Source organism: Ictalurus furcatus, chromosome 24 (genome assembly GCF_023375685.1).
Source record: "Ictalurus furcatus strain D&B chromosome 24, Billie_1.0, whole genome shotgun sequence".
NCBI classification, from domain to species: Eukaryota; Metazoa; Chordata; class Actinopteri; order Siluriformes; family Ictaluridae; genus Ictalurus; species Ictalurus furcatus.
The window spans coordinates 5,212,846-5,234,340 of NC_071278.1; the positions used below are offsets into that span (position 1 = coordinate 5,212,846).

The window sequence follows — 21,495 nt, forward strand, 5'->3', positions numbered from 1 at the left end:
CTAAGCCATTCAAAAACATTGAGCTTCTTTTGGTTAAGCCATTCCTTTGTTGATTTGGATGTATGCTTTGGGTCACTGTCGTGCTAAAAGGGGAAATTCCTTTTCATCTTCAGCTTAGCAGCAGACACCTGAAGGTTTTGCACTAAAATTTTGCAATAAAAAGACAAGCAGCCCTAAAGTATGATGCTGCCACCACCATGCTTCACTGGGGGCATGGTGTACTTTTGGTGATATGCTTTTTTTTTTTGCCTTTTTTTTTTTTTTTTTGCACCAAACGTATCTTTTGTAGTTTTGGAATTATTATACCTTTTGAAATTGGTCTGATCAGACTGATATTTTGCCACATTGAGCTTGGATGTTTTAGTAATGAAGTGCTTCCGTCTAGCCACCCTACCCCGTAGCTCAGACATGTAAAGGATATGAGAGATTGTTGTCACATGCACAGAGTAATCAGTACTTGTCGGATATTCCTGCAGCTCCTTTAATGTCTCAGGTCTCATGGCAGCCTCCCTGGTAAGTTTTTGTCTTGTCTTTTTATACATTTTCGAGGGATGTCCTGTTCTTGGTGATGTCACTGTGGTGCTCCATTTTCTTTATTTGTTGATGATGGTCTTCACAGTGTTCCATGGTACATCTAATGTTTTGGAAATTCTTTATACCCCTTTCCTGATCGATTCCATTCAACAAGTGAGATACTATACATGATTTGTAAGCTCTTTGGGGAAGCCATGCTTCCATGGCTTCAGCAGGCAGATGAAACCAAGAAGATATGAAGAAAATCCGACAGAAACAGCTGGTCTCTATTTGCGGTTAATCAGAATAACTTCATTGATGACAGCTGTATGATAATTACACATAAACACAGCTATTTTTCCTGAAAATGTTTCTCACTTAATTTTTTATATGTTGGAATTTCACACTGAGGCTGGATAAAGTTCTGCCATGATTTATTTATATATATATATATATATATATATATATATATATATATATATATATATATATATATATATATATTACACAAAAACCTGCCATTTTAACAGGGGTGTGTAGCCTGTTTATACCCATTGCATTCAATTTAGTTTAAAGTTTTAAACTAATACGAGTAAAGGGGAAAAAAACAAGCCTGTTACGTGCTGCCTATTATATCCCTAATATTTAAAATCTGTATTGGTGTAATATTTTCATCAGGAGCTCTGTGTTTATTTTCTTACACTGAAATGGGTCAAAAATATGCAAAAAGTTTGTGTACCCCTGTTTTATTTTTATTGTGTCTGGTACACAGTATCGAAATAGAGCCAGTAAGTGAATGGTGCCTTTGTGTGTGTAAAGCAGTGAGGTCAGTGTTGTGTGCTAAATCTCTGTTGTCTGCAGCCAGAAGATGGCATTTCAACTGGACACTATAACAACATGCCTACAACAACTTCTTTAACACCCATCTGATACTGCTCATAATGTTATGGGCTAAGAGGGTGTAACATATTTAGGTTTATAGGGTAAAACAAAACAGGAAAATATGACTCTGAATGTTGTGAGCACACACTGGCCTCTGCTGAGGTTTGTACTGTGGAACACAAGGTCAAAGTCTGCGGTTTAATCAGCTTTATCAGTGGCAGCACGCAACACGGCTTCAGTACAAGCTCGGATCTGCTTACGTGTGAAGCATCAGTGTAGTGAAATGCAACGATAGTCTGATTAAAGGAGAACTCCTGTGTCCTTTTTTTTCTTAACCTAATCTCTATCTGTTGTGTACGTGCAGCATATGTGAGATTACCACAGATAAGAAGTTTAGCTTGTTTACTTGATCAAAGGTTTACATGACCAGCACTTATAATGGATGTGTAAGGGCAGTTGTTGAACTTGGGCAATAAAAATTAATACAGGAAAAAGACATTATCTGAATAATTTGAAAAGTATCTTTACGAAATAAAAATCAACCAGTGCGTGTTATCTTTTTTTCTTTTTTAATAAGGCAATGTTACATTTTTGAGAAGTTTTTTCATCTTTATTTGAGTTGGCATTCTCACAGATTGGCCGTGGAGTTTTGGTCTAGATCACCCAAAATCCCAGCCTGCAATTTCTTACTTTGGGGACTCATCGAAGATCATGTGTAGACCACTCGGGTGACAGACACTGAAGATCTCAAGGCAACAATCACGTCTGCTATTGTAAGTAACGGTGTGGATAGTGTTTGTTGTAGTGTACACGAAAGCATTAGGATTATCACCTGGATTCTCGACAGCTCATACTGAATGTTTGTAACTTTAAGGGGGGGGGGCCCAACTTTGGGCTTTTGTGTCTAAATTTCCTTGGTTGGTAATTCTATACACTTTAGTAAAAAATTTTCCATTTAGGATCTCGTTTAAAAACGAATTCCTTGAAGAATTCCTTCCTTCAGTTTTCATTCAAACGTGTATGAGCATTAAGCGTCTGTATAATTCATTGCTGCAGGAACGAGACCGCTGTTTTAGAGGGAAATATTTTTGTTTACGTCTTACAATAAAACCCTCGTTGATCCGTGAAGTAACCTTTTACCATGTTGAGCCAGTGTTGAAAAGTTGGATAAAACTATAAACAACTTCTCTAGTATCTCTAGAACTTTATGGTTACAGAAAATCCTAGCAGGCAGAGAGAAAACAAAAACCCTAGAGTGTGTTAGAAGACAAGACAGCCAACTTTTTTCCAGATGTGCTCCAAGCAGGACGAAAACAACGAGGAAAAAGTGTGGTGTAAGCGCTACTTAATCATAAGCAGCTTCTCGATTTTTTATCTAACAAAAAGATCACAGTCCTGCCCACTTCTTTTCTATTGGCTCACATGTCGGGGAATTGTGAATTCACCTTCATAAAATCGGCCCAAACCAACTGGGTTCTTTCTGCTGCAGTGAACTAAATTTTTTTTATTGAGTGAATTTTATTTGAATTTAGTCAGCTTTTTTTTCTATAACCTTAAATGCAGAAAGTACATGGAATTGTGTTGAAAGTCTTGTCTGTGGTAATCATACACATTACACGTACAATAAATAGAGATTACGTTGTCATTACGTTGTATTTTGACGTTCTCAAAATATGGTAACAATCATACGCGGTATAATTAAGACCGATTTATTCACTTTTAATTTCAAGTGTTATGCAGGCAAAGATCTTTCTCTTTTTTGTCCTTTTTTTTTTACCCATTAACATAACACATTTGTACAAAGTTATTTTTTAAAAATATCAATAAACTGGAGCCTTTCAGGCTAACCTGGCCAAAAAAAAACCCAAAACTTTTTTTTTAAATGTCATGAACACAAAGAAACATCTTAGAAAAAGATTTACAAATGAGATGCCACTAGAAAATATCAAAGAAAAAAAAAAATCAGTCATCACACAAAATATTACCAAAAAACATCTAAATTGTTTGGTATCAACAATTCATCTGAATTTTTTTTCCATCTTTTTTTTTTGTCTTCTGAAATATGTTAGGGTGTGAGAGAAGAATTTGTATAAATTAAAAAGCTATGGTTATGTTTATAAAAAGGACCACAAGTAGAAATAATTCATTGCTTATACCAGGGGGGGGAAAAAACAAACAAAACAAACAAACAAACAAACAAACAACAAAAAAAAAAACAACAAAAACATGCTGCACATAATCTCTGACTCAACAGCGTACGATACACATCAGCGACTTGAAAAGGGCAAATATTGAAATAAGGATAAATAATAAATTAGGGATATTAGACAGTCTGTGGTAACAGATAGAACCAGGGGAAAGAAGGTAAAAGGACATAAGAAAATAAAACATCAAAAAAATTCCACAAATCCAATTTCCACAAATAAAAAACAAAACAAAACAAAAAAACCACGCCACCAGACACATATTAGAACATCAAACTGAGCTACGAGAACTTGACTGACCAAACAGGTGGCCGCAGATCTACAATGATTCAGGAAGCGGACATCTTTAATGGCACCGACACTATGAATACGATGACGATGAGGAAGAAGGTGATGTTAATCTAACGAGAGGAGGAATTAGCTGAGAAGCGCAAAAAACGTGTCACTCAGAAGTCGAACGGAGATTTTAAAATGACCTCTCCTTACTGGCCACAGTGTTTACTAGCATAGAAAAGAAAAAGAAAAAAAAAAAGCATGTGGTCAGCTGTGTGCAACTGTACACGAAATCATCATCCCTTCACTGAAAGACCCGCTTTTCCTTCCACCCCCGAATCCCCCCTCCCTCCCTCCCTCCCTCCCTCCCTCCCATTTCCCCCCGACATGAGCGTCTCGCTCATCACTCTGTGTTAAGGCATTGTAAGACAGTTCATATGACTTTTGAGACGCAAAAAAACCTTTAGGCTGTTTGCTGTGGTTTCCTTTTTCACTTCTTAAAAGAAAATCTATTCTGCCTCCTATTTAATGTAAACATGGTTTCACAAGGATTGTCTTTATAGTATTGCTTTCATTTAACCTGATAAGCAAATATCAGGAAGCCAAATTTGCCTCTCATGGTTTTATTTTTTTCCTGCCTCCCACCATCATCATCATCACCACCACCATCATCATCATCATCCCTCTCTTCATATAGGAATGTATCATCTCTCTCTCTCTTTTTTTTTCCTCTTTTTGTTTAAATATAAATCTATCACTTTTTCCTTTTTCAATTTGTGCTTTTTAGGACCGTTTCACTGTTAGGTTCTGTCTGGTCCGGTCTCTTCTTCCATAATTTCATAGCTGGAGATCTGCATAAAACGTAGTTTCTCTAAAGTCTGGCACCGAACAGTCATCTGCTGATGGGATGGCGTTTAAACATCGACTCGGTATAGAACGGCGTTCGGATGTCGAGCTGTCCAGTCCCAAATCTCGTCCGACGGCATTCGCGAAACTATTTTACGTTAAAAACCTACATTTACACCAAACTCCTCGCTCCCGATAATACGTCGATCCCATAATTTGAGAAAAGATGTACAATTTTGTGCATAGAGACAGAATTTAATCCTAAAGAAAAAAAAAAGAAAAAAAAAAAAAAGACTCTTCATAGTGGATTTGCGTACTGGGAACGACAGATCCCCTCCTCATGCTCCTGTGAATAAAACACTCTCCGACAACTCGTCTCATTTCCAATAATCACTGTAGGTCTCTCAAAAACCAAATGGTACATTTATAATTTTCTATTATAACATTTTTTTTTTTTACATTTCCATATGAAAAAATCTGAAAAGTTGATGCACTCCAAGAGCTGTCCATTCTCAAAAGAACGAAAAAAAAAAAATTGACAAATAAAACAAAAGACAGACAACTAAAAGCTGATATATAACATGGTGCTTTGAGCGGAGGACTTGGACCCCGAGCTACTCGAACTCCTCGTCCAGGTTGTTAGATGTCGTGGGCGTGGCCGGGTCAGAATCCTGCGAGATGGATGCGACGGTGACGATCCTCGGCGAGCCCAGCGCCTCCTCTACCTCGTCCTCCATGTCCTCGGTGGTGAGGATGGCCAGTGCAGCACCTCCTTTTTTGCCCTGGTGAGTTTTGATGTGCTTCGACAGGTGGTCGCTCCTCATGAATCTCTTGGAACATTCCGGACACTCGAATCTCTTCTCACCTGAAGAGCACAGTGGGATTTCTTAGTATTTTATTTTTGCAAGGGCTGATACAAAGTTATATACAAACTATATGCTTATTAATATTTTTGGGGGTGGGGTACTTGGATTAGTGTTTTTATTCACCCCACCCCCAAAAATTTTTGAGCTAACCATATCTTCTATCTTTTACAACTGTTGCTAATGCTGTGTTACAGGTAGGTGCAACACACTGAGAGGAAAGTGCTATCCACCATCTTCCTCATACATGAGTTCACTGCTGCCTGTGATTGGTTAGAGTCACCGTGATTGACAGAGGAAACCATCCCTCCTACAGTCAAATATTGCTGTCTTGCCTCTATCTCAAGCTCACAGGCTGAACGCTTTTCCCATCGTGCCTCTTATTTAAATACTAATCCACATCTTCCGACTAATCAGAATGTAGAATTTAGCAGCGTTATGATATAAGGGTATTCATCTCTAAGTTGGTGTATGTGAGGTGTACCCGTGTGTGTCCTGCGGTGCCGCTGAAGCTCGTCACTCCTCGTGAACCGTTTTCCACAGAAGATCCAGTTGCAGACGAAGGGCCTCTCTCCGGTGTGCCAGCGCAGGTGAGCTCGCAGGTGAGACGTCTTGCCGTAGACTTTCCCACAGCCTTCCATGTGACACACGTGCTGTTTCTTTTTCGATGGGTCGTTGTTGTTTCTGTCGGAAACGTCAACAGGTTTACATCTCAATCTACACACACGTTCTATATTGTATATATATATATATATATATATATATATATATATATATATACACACACACACACACACACACACACACACACACAGTGCCCTCCACTAATATTGGCACCCTTGGCAAATATGAGCAAAGAAAGCTGTGAAAATTTTGTCTTTATTGTTTAACCTTTTGATCTTTTGTTAAATTAAAAAAAAAAATCACAAAAATATCTGCTCTCATGGATATCAAACAATTTCAAACACAGGTTTATTTTTTTATATATCGCTGTTAAATGTAGGTGTGCATCAATTATTGCCACCTTTTAGTCAATACTTTACTCCCTTTGCCAAGATAATATAACGCCTGATGAGGTTGGAGAACACATGGTGAGGGATCTGAGACCGTTCCTCCATACAGAATCTCTCCAGATCCTTCACATTTCAAGGTCCAAGCTGGTGGACTCTCCTCTTCAGTTCACCCCACGGGTTTTCTATGGGTTTCAGGTCAGGGTACTGGGATGGTCATGGCAGGACCTTGATTTTGTGGTCAGTAAACCATTTTTGTGTTGATGTATGTTTTGGATCATTGTCCTGCTGGATGATCCAACCACGGCCCATTTTAAGCTTTCTGGCAGAGGCAGTCAAGTTTTCATTTAATATCTGTTGATATTTGATAGAGTCCATGATGCCATGTATCATAACAAAATGTCCAGGTCCTCTGGCAGAAAAACAGCCCCAAAACAATAAAGAGCCACCACCATATTTAACCGTGGCCATGAGGTACTTTTTCATATGGCTACCGCTCTGTGTGCACCAAAACCACCTCTGGTGTTTAATGTTTATTTTGGTTTCATCTGACCATAGAACCCGATCCTATTTGAAGTATTAGTGGAAGGCACTGTGTAACACATATATACATACACACACACACACAAACACAATATTAATCCATGAAAGGAAACCATCAAACAAATTAAACAACTTGTCTGCACAAATAGGAACATAAAATAGCACAATACATAAAATATTAATAAATAAATAAAAACCTCAGTAAACTATGACATAACCCTATACGTTACATACAAATATTAAATGGTGACTCACAGGACCATCTACCCTGTGCTGTAATCATTACACAATTCATGTAGAGAAATGCAAAATAGTCCCTCTTTTGTTTTCTTTTCACAGGTCAAAGTGAAAGTAACCACAAACGTGTCTTTCACATTCAGCGTTTCCGTGAGCCGAGTTTTATTCAGCATGATGTACGCTACCAGTAAAAAAGTCTGGTTTGGACACACTACTAGGGCATTAGTCAAGTTAATTCCCAAGCACACATTTATTAAGAAGAATACTGTCAAGAATTTAAAATATAAAACGGTTTTGAGTAAACACTTTTTGTGGTTGCTGTATAACTCTGTGTGTATTATTTCACCGATAGGAAGTGAGGAAATGCCTCGACGAGCAGGTGTGATAGGTCATGTGCATTTAACAACGCCCATAGAGAGAGCAGAATTAAGGAGAAGAGTGAAAAACAAGCTACAGTTGGAACGTTTCCTCTCAGCTGTGATCTGGATCAAGGCTGAACTAAATAAAGAGATGTAAATATAAAGATAAATGGTTTGCCAGGTGGAGGGAGTGTATGCATGTACGATCAGCATATCTGCATATTCATAGATTTTGGACTCCTGGATGATTTCTCATGCCGTTATGTCAGAACATATCAAATTGAAAAACTTCCTAGACGGACTTCCACGTAACTCGATAACCACCACGTTCACCACAACGAATAAAACACTCGGGGGTATGCTGCTACAGGAGAACAATCGACGACAGGTCGTTGTGATGTGACCTCATACAAAGCGGAGTCACTGTTACCTACCCAAACTTGATTACTGTCCAATAACAGGGTGTCCTGAAGGGGTTTTTCCCCTCTTACACCAAAGCAATTTGCCAATGATTATAATTATTTATTTTATTTTATAAAAGAGAGACATTTGACTTTTTTTTGTAAAATGCTGTTGAACAAGTTAATTCATGTTAATAATGTTATAACAGCTAAAAACACTCATTCCCTCACCAGCTTCTCTCTTTTTTCTCCCTCTTCCTTGAGGTTAATAAGCCAAAAAAAAAAAAACGGTCATGTGACTGAGAAAGTGCAAAGCCCTCCGTCTTGAAGACGCTCTCGTGGCGGAAGACTTTACCCCCGACACGGCAGACGTCTTTCAAAAACGTCCAACAAACATGACTACGTTTTGTGGTGGCGCGTCACGTAGCATACACGTCCCTGTGAACGAGCTGCTACTAAAGAAACGATGCTGTATTAGAGTGAGCGCATTAACATAAACGTGCTGTTACAGAAATGTAACTCAACACCGCCTGACCGGGCAGAATCGAGAATTCAACAGTGCTGTGGTATCAGGATTTTTAAACAACAAACATTGTTTAATATTCAATTTTGACCATTTGACTTGTATACAAAGATTTATGAAAACGCTTTCTTCCATAAAGTGCCATGTCACAGTAGCAGAAATGTGGTATGAACACCACATGAGAAATGGTATTTCTCATTCCTTGAAGTAGCTGCGTTTTTGTTTTTTTGGTCTACTTTGAGTGCTCACTACTCTCGGGCTAAATCATTATGAAGTCAAATCTCTCATTTAACTAGTTATGAATCAACAAGTGAAAAAACAAAACAAAACAAAAAACCCCTCATCCTTTCTAGTGTGGTTGTGAGTGTGGCTCTCACCTTCCCTCTCCGTCTCTGCAGTTGGGGCAGGAGCAGGCCACCCTGCGCAGCCTCTTGCTTGGCTGACCCTCCTGCTCCGAGGGACTCTGTGCTTGTCCCAGCTGATCCGGACTCACTGCGTTCAAACTGGCGTTGGTCAAGTTCCCTACGGTGACGGTCACCGGACCAGGCTGGACTTTAACACCCTCCTGACCCTGCTGCTGGCCTGTGGAACGAACACACATGTCATTTTTTCTTCTCTGCACATTCTGACAAGAATGTAAAGAACTTATGACAAGACCAAACAACTGAGAACATGTCTGACATTTCAGGAGTCTGTTATGATTGTTCCACTGCAGTCATATGGATATTGTAAAGACTTGCACGCCCCCGCACTTCCATAACCCCGCCCCCCAAAAAAACCCCAACCATTTATAACCAAGACTTTCTTCAAACCTTGCTTCAGTACAGTAAATTATCTCAAATGGATACTGTAGATTTGTACCTATGAACTGCTGCTCTACTCATACTGAACATTCAGTAAACACACTTAGTGCTGTAGTGTAGCGGTTTTCACTCTTCATCCCAGGGGACTCGGTGAACATGGTGGGAGACACCCTGAACTGGGTACCTACAGTGCATGTCTTTGGACTGGGGGAGGAAACCCGAGTACCCAGTGGAAACCCCCGAAGCATGGGGAGAACATGCAAACTTCGCACACATGGGGCAGAGGCGAATCGAACTGCCGACCCTGGAGGTGCGAGGCGAATCGAACCGCCGACCCTGGAGGTGCGAGGCAAACGTGCAAACCACTACGCCACAGTGCCGCCTCTGACCATGTATTATATTTCTAAACGTTTTAAAATCCACAATATAAGTACTAAAGGGCAACTTACTTGTGGATTGTCCACACATTTATTCCCATTAAAGCGACGATTCCAGTTTGAAGTGTAATTTTTGCTTACTGTTTCAGCAAACAAACACACACACACACACACGAGAGGAGAAAGAGTCAGCAAACTGACATCTGCAACTGCTTACAGCAGAACCACAGGCGCTGTCAAACCCGAGCTCATGCTCAAATAATGCTTCAGTTAGGCTTTTTATCCGCGAAGTGCATTTCAGGGCCAAAGTGAGTGTTCATTACAAACGGAACAGAACTCCAGAGTTTTTAAAACAATAAATATTACAAAATTAGTCTGCAGTAGGGCTGGGCGATATGATGATAATGTCGATATAGCAATCAATTACACTCACTGAGCACTTTATTAAGAAATTATAAAAGACATGTTTATATATTAGTTTATATTATAAATATTTGTGCATTATTTTTTATTGATGCACAAAAAAAAAAGACGGATAACTAAACTCCAGTCCTAAATTAATAATAAAATCTCCCTTTCACTGCACCTTACGGTTTCTGTTCGTCACTGCCTTTAGACATGTTTTACTTCTGTTTACTTTGATCGTACTCTTTTAATTAGACATTACAGATCTTACTCGTGCTACACTGTGCATCACCGCGTCTACGCTGCGAGGGAGGAGCGACGCGGCCTCGTTACTAACAGATCGCTCCTGTTATAATAAAAGATAAAAGTTACACTGTATCACGCAAATGATATAATGACAATAAACGTGAATTAAAGTAAACCTTTTAAGCGACTCGCACCATTTAGCCCCTTGCAGACTGTGCAGCATTTTGGATATAAACATAAGTTTGTACTCGTGCTTCACTGTCGTGTGTCTGTGCTACACAAGCTCCGCTTTGTAAAGTTTGATCTTCTTCGCGGTGTTTAATATAAAATGCCCCCCTGCCTTAGAGGACTTGGAGGTCACAGGTTTCCTCAGTCACGTGACGATTTCGCCTCTGTCTGATGGTGACTGAGGACATGTTGGGAATAAAAGGTAACGTTGACAAACAGTAAACTGAAGAAAGTCATTTTCGTTGACTCTGCTAAAGCTAGCGGTGTCGTATTACGTGCGTTTGACCTCCTGTGCCTTCGCCTAGGAAGCGGCTTATACTTCCGGTTAGTAAAAAAATGCTCGTGTTCTATTTGAGATGATTGGTCATGTTTCTAAAATTCATACACTAGATGGTAGAGTACACAGTGCATAGTGTAAGTGTACAGTACGTTATTTGGGACAAAACTTTAGAATTTGCTCTCCGACACGTGTTTAACGTAATGAGTAAACATGCACCGTGCCGCACGCAGACAGACTAATCGATAATGACATTCGTTGGCAACGATTTTCATAATCAATGTTATTGATAAGTTATTGCAGTGCTATTGATTCGATTGATATGTTATTCATTAAACTCACACACTCCACCTATAGGCATCTTTTTGCGAGGTGGGAGGAAACTGGAGAACCCAGATAAAACCCAAATGGACACAAGGAGAACATACAGACAGTACTCCATACAGACAGTAAATCGAGCTCAGGATTGAAGATGGAACCCTGGAGATTTGAGGAAGCAACGCTACCTGCTACACCACCACAATGCATTTACTCATCCATTTTCCATACTGCTTATCCTACACAGGGTCGCCTATCCCAGGATAAGGTGGGGGATACCCTGGATGAGGTACCAACCCATTGCAGGGCACAATCACATGCACACACACCCCCTGGACAATTTGGAAAGGCCAATCAGTCGACAGTGCATGTCTTTGGACTGGGGGAGGAAACCGGAGCACCTGGAGGAAACCCCTGAAGCACAGGGAGAACAAACTCTGCTCACGCAGGGTGGAGGCGGGATTAGCAAACGTGCTAACCGCCAAGCCACCTTAATACTTTTTCAAAATTTTATTTAATGGTGCACCCTGTTTTTTTCTATCAGTCCTATGAAATGTGCTCATTTGCATTGAGGTTCACAAAAGCCCATTTTCCACGTTCAGTCTTATCTCTCCTGACTTCTTGTAATCTAAGCAAAGTGCATATGTTGAAAAGTGAAATAAATCTGTCTGTTTTTTGAGTTAACTAAAAGAAAAAAATGGCTTAACAGTGTTTTGTCTAAGTCAAGTCATAACTGTCTCACTCAGCAGCGCTATACGGTGAAAATAACCAGGAAGCTGTGCTGACACTGCTGCAAAAATTTGTTACCCAAAAATACAGGCCAATGAGCTTGTAAACTTTAATATAAAGTAAATGGAGTGCCAACTATAAAAATAAATGCCAGTGAATTTTCATAGTTAACGTAGTCGCAGTTTGTAGTCTAATCATTGCAGTCCTAACTGTGGCACTATGAAACTGTGACATCATTTGACTTATTATTCAGTATTACAGGAATGGTGGTATTTCAGCAGACTGAACCGAGTACTTGAAGAAAATCTGTAGCAGAGCCAAAAATCATTCACATTTATGTCAATTAATTAGCTGAAGGCAGCTCATCTGAACAAGTTTAGCCACAGAAATAGAGACTTTCATATTATATTATATATATGTGGCATTTCGGCAGATGCCCTTATCCATAGCAACTTAAATTGATCACATTTACACATCTGAGCAGTTGAGGGTTAAGGGCCTTGCTCAAGGGCCCAACAGTGGTAGCTTGGCAGTGCTGGGGTTTGAACTCATGACGCTCTGATCAGTAGGCCAATGTCTTAACCACTGAGCTACCATTGCGCTCTCTTGACTCATTACTGAACTGATGGCTCTTTTCAAAAAAGTAGCTTCAGAAATGACGACTGGACAGAGAAGTACAGAAAACCTGTCTTCACGGGCAGTTTGTGATCCTCGTCAAAAATTGGACGTGCCGGTGCGAAACAAAACATAAATCATTAAATAGGTGTGTCTTGTTTACAAACATAACCCAATCATTAACTGTTTTAAGCATTAAAATCTGACCTAGAGTACGTCAGACTAGATAATTTGTAAGCAACGATTTTATGTAACTTCTACACTTTTTAGCTCTGTGCCCACAAAATATCATAAATAAGCTGCTATTAAAGCGGAAGCTCAGAGGTTAGCTCATGAGTTCAAATCTCAAGACTGCCAAGCTGCCGCTGCTGGGCCCTTGAGCGAGGCCTTTAACGCTCAACTGCTCAGTTGAATAAAAAATAAAAAAAATAAATAAGATAAAATAATGAGATAATTGTATGTCGATAAGAGCGTATGCCAAATGCCATAAATGTAAACTCTGCTCTAATGCATTAGCCTGAAGAGTACAAAGCTTAAGACTGAGCTGAACATACATCAGCGGACTCACTTACCCTGCACCCCGGTGATGGTGAGTGGGACGCCCTGCACCTGGACCCCTGCAGTGCTCAGTCCTGCAATGTTGACCGTCTGCACGCCTGTCCCCGAGGCCAGCTGGGCCGTGTTCAGCGTGATGGGCGTTCCTCCGATGGAGAGAGGAGCAATCTGTGTGAATGCACCGCCGCTCGGACTGGATGCAACCGGAGCCAGCGTGAGCTGTTGAGCCACACCTGCGTTCTGGACCTGCACTGTCTGCCAGCTGATCTGGCCAGTTGGCGTGAGTGTAGGTGCCCGGATCAGGACCTGAGCCGGGTTCTGGAAGGCCTGCAGCTGTACGTTCTGCTGTAGCGGCTGCAGCGTCTGAGCCGGCTGCAACTGGATGGAGCCCTGGACCAGCTGCTGAGGCTGCTGTTGTGCCTGCTGCTGCGTCTGCTGGATCTGGATCTGCTGCAGCACCGGGTGACTGACGATGTGAAACTGCTGCACCTGGGTCTGCTGCTCGGACATTTGCAGCCCGTTGGACTGAGCTGTGCTCTGGCTGTCAGAATCGCCCCCCTGGGACCGTATGTCTTTTTGCCCCTCTGCACATGCGTCAGATGTCATGGACACTGACGTTAAGGCTGTAGCGTCTGCAGAGATGGAGTCTCCGCCCCCTGATGTGGTCAAGCTGGTGGTCCCGGATGTAGATTCCACGCTGGTTGTGATCAACTGGCTGCCATTCGCTACATTCAGGTCACCTGACTGCAGCAGCTGCACCGATCCTCCTCCTGCGGCCATGTTGTTGATGACGGGCAGAGCCAAAGTGACGCCGCCAATATTTATGGGTATTGTAGTGACCATGGGGGCTTGTGTGCCCTGAATGGTCTGCAGCTGGAGTGGAAATGACGGGCGAATCTGCACAGGGATGGCCTGATTTGTGACATTTTGGGAAACTACACTGGCTGACGTGGCTCTTGGAGGCGTGGCCAGAATGGCTTGGTTGTTAATGAGTTGAATCTGCTCAGGTTGGACGCTTAAAGTGGTTGGGTTGCTGGGGTTTATCTGGATCTGCTGACCGTCAGCAGTCTGTAAGTGTGGGATGACCTGATACTGGATCCCTCCTGTGGAATTAGGCATGTTTTGGACCTGGATGATCTGAAATTGCTGCTGTTGTTGTTGTGCGACCGATGCATTGTTCACACCGGCCGATTTAACCTTTCGTCCGGGCGTTGCATCAACAGGGACCATGCTGGTCCCGGTTGCTATGGTGGCCACGCCAGGAGCCTGTGTGTTGTCCTTGGTTGTAGTAGCTGTGGCAGGTGAAGCGGCGATGATCTGCCAGCCGTTTCCTGTGAACTGAGCCGGGAGAAGCTCCAGCTGCTGTGGGGCGTTCTGGAGCTGCACTAACCCTTGGCTGGGGTCGATGATGATCTGCTGCTGCACGCCGGCCTGCCCCTCCCCGCCCACGCCGCCTATTTTACTGCATGTGGCTGCAAGCAGAGCGAGAGGAGATGGCTGTGCATCCTGCTCACGTACACACACACACACACACACACACACACACACACATGCAAAAAGAAAAAAAGAGAACAAAAAGAAAGCACTGAGTGTCAAAGACGTGGGCGGGATTACAGGAAGAGTGGGTGGGTGTGTGCGAACCACAATTTCTCCATTTCTTACATGCACACTGCCTGAAAACTGGGTTGATGCAATACAGGCACACAAATAAAATACATACGTGTCATTAGACTCAGAAAGACTAAGAGTTTTGCCTATGATCGATTTTGTTGCTAATGTTCTAAATAGGTCATTAAGTGTATCTTGAAAAATGAAAAATAAAATAGGATCTGCATTCAGGAAGCTGTATTAGTGCAAAATAAGAGAATAAAAGGTGTCTACAGGTGTCATACATTTAAAATATTTCACTGTCAGTGCTACTTTAAACAGGATTTAAGCTCTGGATTTGCAATGATGAAATACCAAATATAAAAAAATATAGAGAGAAAAAATGTCTGTGCATTTTACAGCAAGATCTACATCACTTTCTAAAGAAGTCAGCTAGCTAACAGGGTCACCGAGGTTCCTGACGCTGCAAAAACGCACAAGTTCATGTTATATAGTACGTCAACTACCATAGCTCACTTAGTGTTTTGTCGTACCATCATACGTATAAATATACACTGATCAGACATAACATTAAAACCATCTGCCTAATATAGTGTAGGTCCCCCTTGTGCTGCCAAACAGCTCTGACCCGTCGAGGCATGGACTCCACAAGACCTCTGAAGGTGTGCTGTGGTATCTGGGACCAAGACGTTAGCAGCAGATCTTTTAAGTCCTGTAAGTTGGGAGGAGGGGTCTTCATGGATCGGACTTGTTTGTCCAGAACATCCCACAGATACTCGTTCAGATTGAGATCTGGGGAATTTGGAGTCCAAGTCAACACCTTGAACTCTGTCATGTTCCTCAAACCGTCCCTGAACAGTTTTTACAGTGCGTCAGGGCGCATTATCCTGCTGAAAGAGACCACTGCTAATAGGGAAAACCTTTAACCTGAAGCGGTGTACATGGTCTGCAGCAGTGTTTAGTACGTGTCAAAGTAACATCCACATGGATACCAGGACCCAAGGTTTCCCAACAGAACATTGCCAAGAGCATCACACTTCCTCCACCAGCTTGCCTTCTTCCCATAGTGCATCCTGGGGGCATCTCTTCCCCAGGTAAGCGACACACACGCACCCAGTCGTCCACATGACGTAAAAGAAAAAGTGATTCATCAGACCAGGGGACAGCATGGGCACTCTGACCTGTCTGTGGCAAGCTGTGATGCACTGTATGTTCTGACATTTTTCTATCATAGCCAACATGAACATTTTCAGCAATTTGTAGCTCTTCTGTGGGCTCGGACCAGACGGGCAAGCCTTCGCTCCCCACACACATCAGTGAGCCTTGGGCGGCCGTAACCCTGTTGCCGGTTAACGGGTTGTCCTTCCTTGGACCACTTTTAATAAGTACTAACCACTGCATACCGGGAACACCCCACAAGACCTACGGCTTTGTAGATGCTCTGACCCATTCGTCTAACCATCACAGTCTGGCCCTTGTCACTCAAGTCGCTCAGATCCTTACGCTTGCCAATTTTTCCTGCTTCCAACACATCAACTTTGAGAACTGACTGTTCACTTGCTGCCTAATATATCCCACCCCCTGACAGGTACCACTGTAACGAGATAATCAATGTTATTCGCGTCCTCTGTCAGTTGTTTTAATGTTATGGTACATTCTGCATCCTTACATTCGGGATGTAAAGATAGCAATGCCGACTGATTCTTAATGCGTTTCCATCAATAAAGGAAGAAAATCCACTATGTTATATAAAACATCTACATTTATACCACAGTGCTGCTGAATTCTTGATTCTGATTGGTCAGAAGGTGTTGACGAATTTTCTATAACAGCAGCTCTGACAGTATTTCAGACTGCTGTCATACACAGGTTTGTAATTAAAAAAAAAAAAGTTTCCATTAAACGTACCTATAAACGAAATACAAATACTTTGCGCTCTTTAATAAATAAAAACTGTAATCCTTTGGCAAACCCGTGGTATAAGAGGAATAAAATACTTCGGGATGTGCTGTAACTAATCAATGTTATTACAGTCATACCCCCCCTGGCCGTGGATTAATTTTGGATTAATTAAAAACGTCTGCGAGTGTTTTATTCCTTGCATGACTAACGTGAAATAAACAATAATGTCTTGGCTAGCGGGGCTACGAAGACGTTGACAGAGGCTAATGCTGGGTGAAGTTCCCAAAATGCATACTTTATACTACAGTTACGGTCATAAGTTTACACACCTCTACAGAGAATCTGCAGAATGTTATAGCGCTCATAAATAATGCATTTAGTTGTTTATTTAGTTCTGCCCTGAATAAGCTATTTCACATAACAGATGTTTACATACTGTATAATCCACAAGATACGATAATAACTGAATTTACACAAATGAGCCAGTTCAAAAGTTTACACACGCTTGATTATTAATACCGTGTGTCGTTACCTGGATGATCGACGACCGTGTTTATGTTTCGTGACGGTTCTTCACGAGTCCCGTGTTTGTCCTGAGCAGTTAAACTGCCCACTGTTCTTCAGAAAAATCCTCCAGGTCCTGCACACTCTTTACTTTTCCAGCATCTTCTGCATATTTGACCCCTTTCCATCAAGCGGCGATATGATTTTGAGATCCATCAAATCCAATAACAATTTACCCCAATCATCCTGTTCAGAAGTTTTCACCCCCCTGGCTCTTAATGTATCGTGTTGCCTTCTTGAGCATCAGTGAACGTTTGCACCTTTTGTAATGGTCGTGTACGAATCTCTCAGTCTTCCTCAGTGTGAAAAGATGGATCTCAACATCATATGGAAAGCGGTCAAATATGCAGAAGATGCTGGAAAAGCATAGAATGTGCAGGACCTGGAGGATTTTTCTGAAGAACAGTGGGACGTTTAACTGCTCAAGACAAACAAGGGACTCATGAAGAACTCTCACAAAACATAAACACAGTCGTCGATCATCCAGGTAATGACAGGTGTGTAAATTTTGTGTAAATTCAGTTATTATTGTGTCTTGTCGACTATATGTAAACGTCTGTTATGTGAAATAGCTTACTCAGGGCAGCACTACATAAATAATAATAATAAAAAAACTAAATGCAATTGTTTATGATCCCTCTTTCTAAAATTGTATTTATTTATTTATTATGAACATTTTGCAGATTATGCAAGACGTATGTAAAGTTATGACCTCAGCTGTAAATAATATGTCGAAATATCTTTTTTTTTGTCATGCTACAAAAAACAACCCATCAGGTGTCGTGACATCCCTACTGAAACCACAAGAAAATTAAAAGTGTAATCACAGCACGCCTACTCCAGTTAATTATCATTAGACGTGTCTTAAGAACTTAAACAACATAAAAATGCACTGTAGTGCAGACAGAACAATAATCCTGATTAAAGACATACACGCTAGAGAAGATCTCTGGGGAAGGAGGCCATGAAGTGATGAAGGGGGGCTAAAGCTAGAGCTAGGTAGCAACCAAAACTCACACTTCCGCACTAGATAATACGTAACCTCAAGTGACTTTGATGCATGCTGTGTAGTGCGGAAGTGTGCAGTGTGATCAGGAAGTGTGTGCACTAAAAGTAGTACGCTTGGACGGAGCCAAGTTGACAGGACAAAACTTTTTAACACTCGAAAATGTAATACCTGTGATGACGTTTTTCCTTTATTGCCCTTTTCACCACCACCTGATTTCCCCCCGTCTGTCGCCATGACTTCTTTCTTTTGATCTGCAAAAATAGGTTCATGTTATTTTTTTTTTTTAAAAAGACATTCGCTCGCTTAGAGCTGAGTCCCAAATCGCTCACTGCTCCCTTGATGAGTAGGCACTACAATAAAGGCTCACACACCCTACGTAGTGCACTCTGTGTTTCATAGTCATGCGTTTGGGATTGGACCTGGCTTCCTATAAGTCTAGTTCAATGGGGGGGGGGGGGGGGGCAAAAACAACAACAACAACAACAACAACAAACAAACAAACAACCTTTTAATCTAGCTTTAAATTAAACCTGAATTTAAAAAGACAGGTAAAAATGAACAACGCACACTTGAGCACTGGAGACGGTATAAGACATTCAGGGCACAATGGAAGTGTGTCGTGTCAAAACGAAGGAATAAAATGCAGCCGTATACAGGCATGATCAATATGGATTTAACAGCAGCAGAAAGAAAACAAAACAAAAACACGGAAGAGGAGAGAAAAGGAGGCGACAGGTTGCCGATGCGTGGACACACAGAGAGGGAAAGACAGAGGGGTGGAGACGATAATATGGGAGGGAGGGTACGCACCACTCATCCCGCATTAATAAAACCGGAGAGGAGTTGTTAACGAAAAAAAAGGCCGGACGCTGTGGAGGCAGAGGCAGGCAGAAGGCCCGGAGAAGGACGGCCTATTTTTCCCCACGAATGGCTGCTGCTGCTGCGCTGTGCCGCACATCCACCGGAGAGCCGAGGCGAGGCGCGCAGACCCACCCGCCAGGAAGGGCGGTACCAACCGCGGGCACTATACAATTCCACCCCGCTGAAATTACCCCAGCTGTCCGGAATAAAAACAACGCACTTTACCTTCACTCTTTTATTTCCTCCAACTTGTGATTTTGCTGAGAATAAAACGGATTTCCACCGAAACGCATCCAAATCCAACTTAACGCTCTACGTGTGTGTGTGAGTGTGTGTCTACACTAAGCTCCTCCCACTTTTATTTAAATATCAAGTCGGGAAAAAATCCTCTCTTCTGCTTGCTTCTTTTTTTTTCCCCTCGCCTTTTCATATACGTATTCTAATATTTTTTATTATTTCTACCAATATATCGTTATAATCTCCGTTTTTCTTTCAATGTTACATATGCTTCTTGCTTTCTCGCTCAAGCACAATTGTATTTTGTTGCTTTTGTGGGCGGATGCTCCCCGCCCACATATTCAGATTGGACGTTAACCGTCGGAGCACGCGCGTTACTATGGGGATTGTAGTTTAAGCTTGAGAAAATGTCAGTCATGCGGTGCGGGAAAGAGACTACTAGTCCCATGAAGCGTAGCGCTAATACGTGCCTTTAGGGGGTGTTATCATGGTCGGTTGAAGGGAATGAAGAAGGGCGGTTACTTGTGCTATGTGGGGGTTGGGCAAATGCAAACGGGTGGAGAAAAAACGAGTTGTCCACCAGTGTTGCATTCTTTTAGGCGGGTTACCACACTGAAATAAATAAATAAATAAATAAAAAAGATTAATCCTACACATGCATGTTGAGTTGGTTTAATTATTAGTTTATTTCATTCTTAGTAAACATCATTCTCTGAAACATACCTTGTTGTTATGGATTTATTCTTAATAAGTAGGGCCTAGTTTAGCCTAGGTGTTGTCACAGGTGAGATTATGGATAGGAAGATAATTTTCATAAAATGTACATTTTGTACGTGACTATTTACAAGATGCCATGATCAGTTAAACGAGTGTAAACCAGTGACACCACAATAACAACAGCCCTGTTTGTTTTAAACAACATTTTAGTCTCTTGAAATATGGTGTCTTACAGGATGCTATAAATCATTATATCATAAATCCTGCATCTAATCAAATTAGCAGAAGATGATGTAAGAATATCGTGCCATTTATTTATATACCGTATGTATATAATGTACATATTTGCAGACTGGATCATAGTTTTTTTTAATGTAGCTCTATTGTGATAATGCAAACGAGGCCCCCTGGTGGTCATGAGCATCATTGCATGTTGATGTACATTTGCAAAAGTTTAGATACGACAGTAGGAACTTTATGCCCCCCTGACAGGGGGGCTTCCTATCCTTTACAAATGTTCCCATTATTTCCTAGCTATTGTGTCTTTTCCAGTTAAATTCCCAGTTTCACTTCATTCCACTTCAATTAATTAACTCGAGATGATATGAGGAAGAAGCCTTGAGAAGAACCAGACTCGAAAGGGAACCTGTCCTCTTCTGTGTGACACTGGATATTGGAATTACAGATCATTGTTACTCCTCTACAATTGTACACCAGGTTAACCATGCTTAGGTTACTGCCTGTGTGTTTCTCTCCTCAGGTTCTCTCTGGGTTCTCCAGTTTCCTTCGATCTCCCAAAACTATGGGAATGTGGGATACTGTAAACTGCCTACTCTAAAATAGCCCTAGGTGTCAGTGTTTGTGTGCATGATGCCCTGCAATGGACTGGCATCCCATCCAGGGTTTATTCCCGCCTTCATGCCCAGTATTCTCATAAGAGGAACAAACTGGGCGAAGAGCGAAAAACAAACAAACAAATCAAAACAAAAAACGAAGCAATTAAAGGAGTCTCTGACCAAATCATATCCATCCAGTGATCCTCTTAAAAATGGCTACAACTGAATTCCTGGATAACCTGAATGATGTGTGTGTGTGTGTGTGTGTGTGTGTGTAAGTAAAACTGTTTGGAGTGTAAACGGACTGGGACCCCAAGAGTCTGAGAACGGTTCATACAGTATTTGCCTGCACAGTCACTGGTTCATTGCTTGTCCGCTAGGGGGCAGTATAGGACCTTTACAACACAGTCACGTAGTGTGTAAAGTAGGAACAGAGACGGCAGATCTGTATTAATAGGTTTCAGAATTGGACTTGTATTTGGGATTAGGTTTGGGACTTGGACTGGGATTGGAATTGGATTAGGATTGTGGATTGGATTTGGATATGGAATGGG

The 21,495-nt window shown here is 41.5% G+C and overlaps 1 protein-coding gene across 3 annotated transcripts; it reads right to left on the reverse strand.

The window, feature by feature from the left end:
- Positions 1–1,159: 1,159 nt before the first annotated feature.
- Positions 1,160–19,917, reverse strand: sp4 (sp4 transcription factor). Of its 3 annotated transcripts, none has more exons than XM_053613115.1 (6): positions 19,377–19,917; positions 18,459–18,541; positions 13,225–14,713; positions 9,032–9,236; positions 6,066–6,265; positions 1,160–5,583 (listed from the first exon to the last, which is right to left on the reverse strand). In XM_053613115.1, exons 2-6 carry the CDS (start codon positions 18,522–18,524, stop codon positions 5,333–5,335), a joined length of 2,211 nt encoding a protein of 736 aa, XP_053469090.1. In that variant the 5' UTR covers positions 18,525–18,541; positions 19,377–19,917; the 3' UTR covers positions 1,160–5,332. The 3 variants fall into 3 exon arrangements, with proteins under 3 accessions (XP_053469090.1, XP_053469089.1, XP_053469091.1); XM_053613114.1 differs by lacking the exon at positions 19,377–19,917 and adding an exon at positions 19,101–19,184; XM_053613116.1 differs by lacking the exon at positions 19,377–19,917 and adding an exon at positions 18,858–18,937.
- Positions 19,918–21,495: the final 1,578 nt, after the last annotated feature.

Excerpts from the sequence above, each read along its gene's own strand:
- sp4 (XM_053613114.1), bottom strand. Across the intron at positions 9,237-13,224 it reads CACCATCACCGGGGTGCAGG|GCCAGCAGCAGGGTCAGGAG; the intron begins GTAAGTGAGTCC and ends TTCGTTCCACAG. Across the intron at positions 5,584-6,065 it reads GCACCGCAGGACACACACGG|GTGAGAAGAGATTCGAGTGT; the intron begins GTACACCTCACA and ends TGTGCTCTTCAG.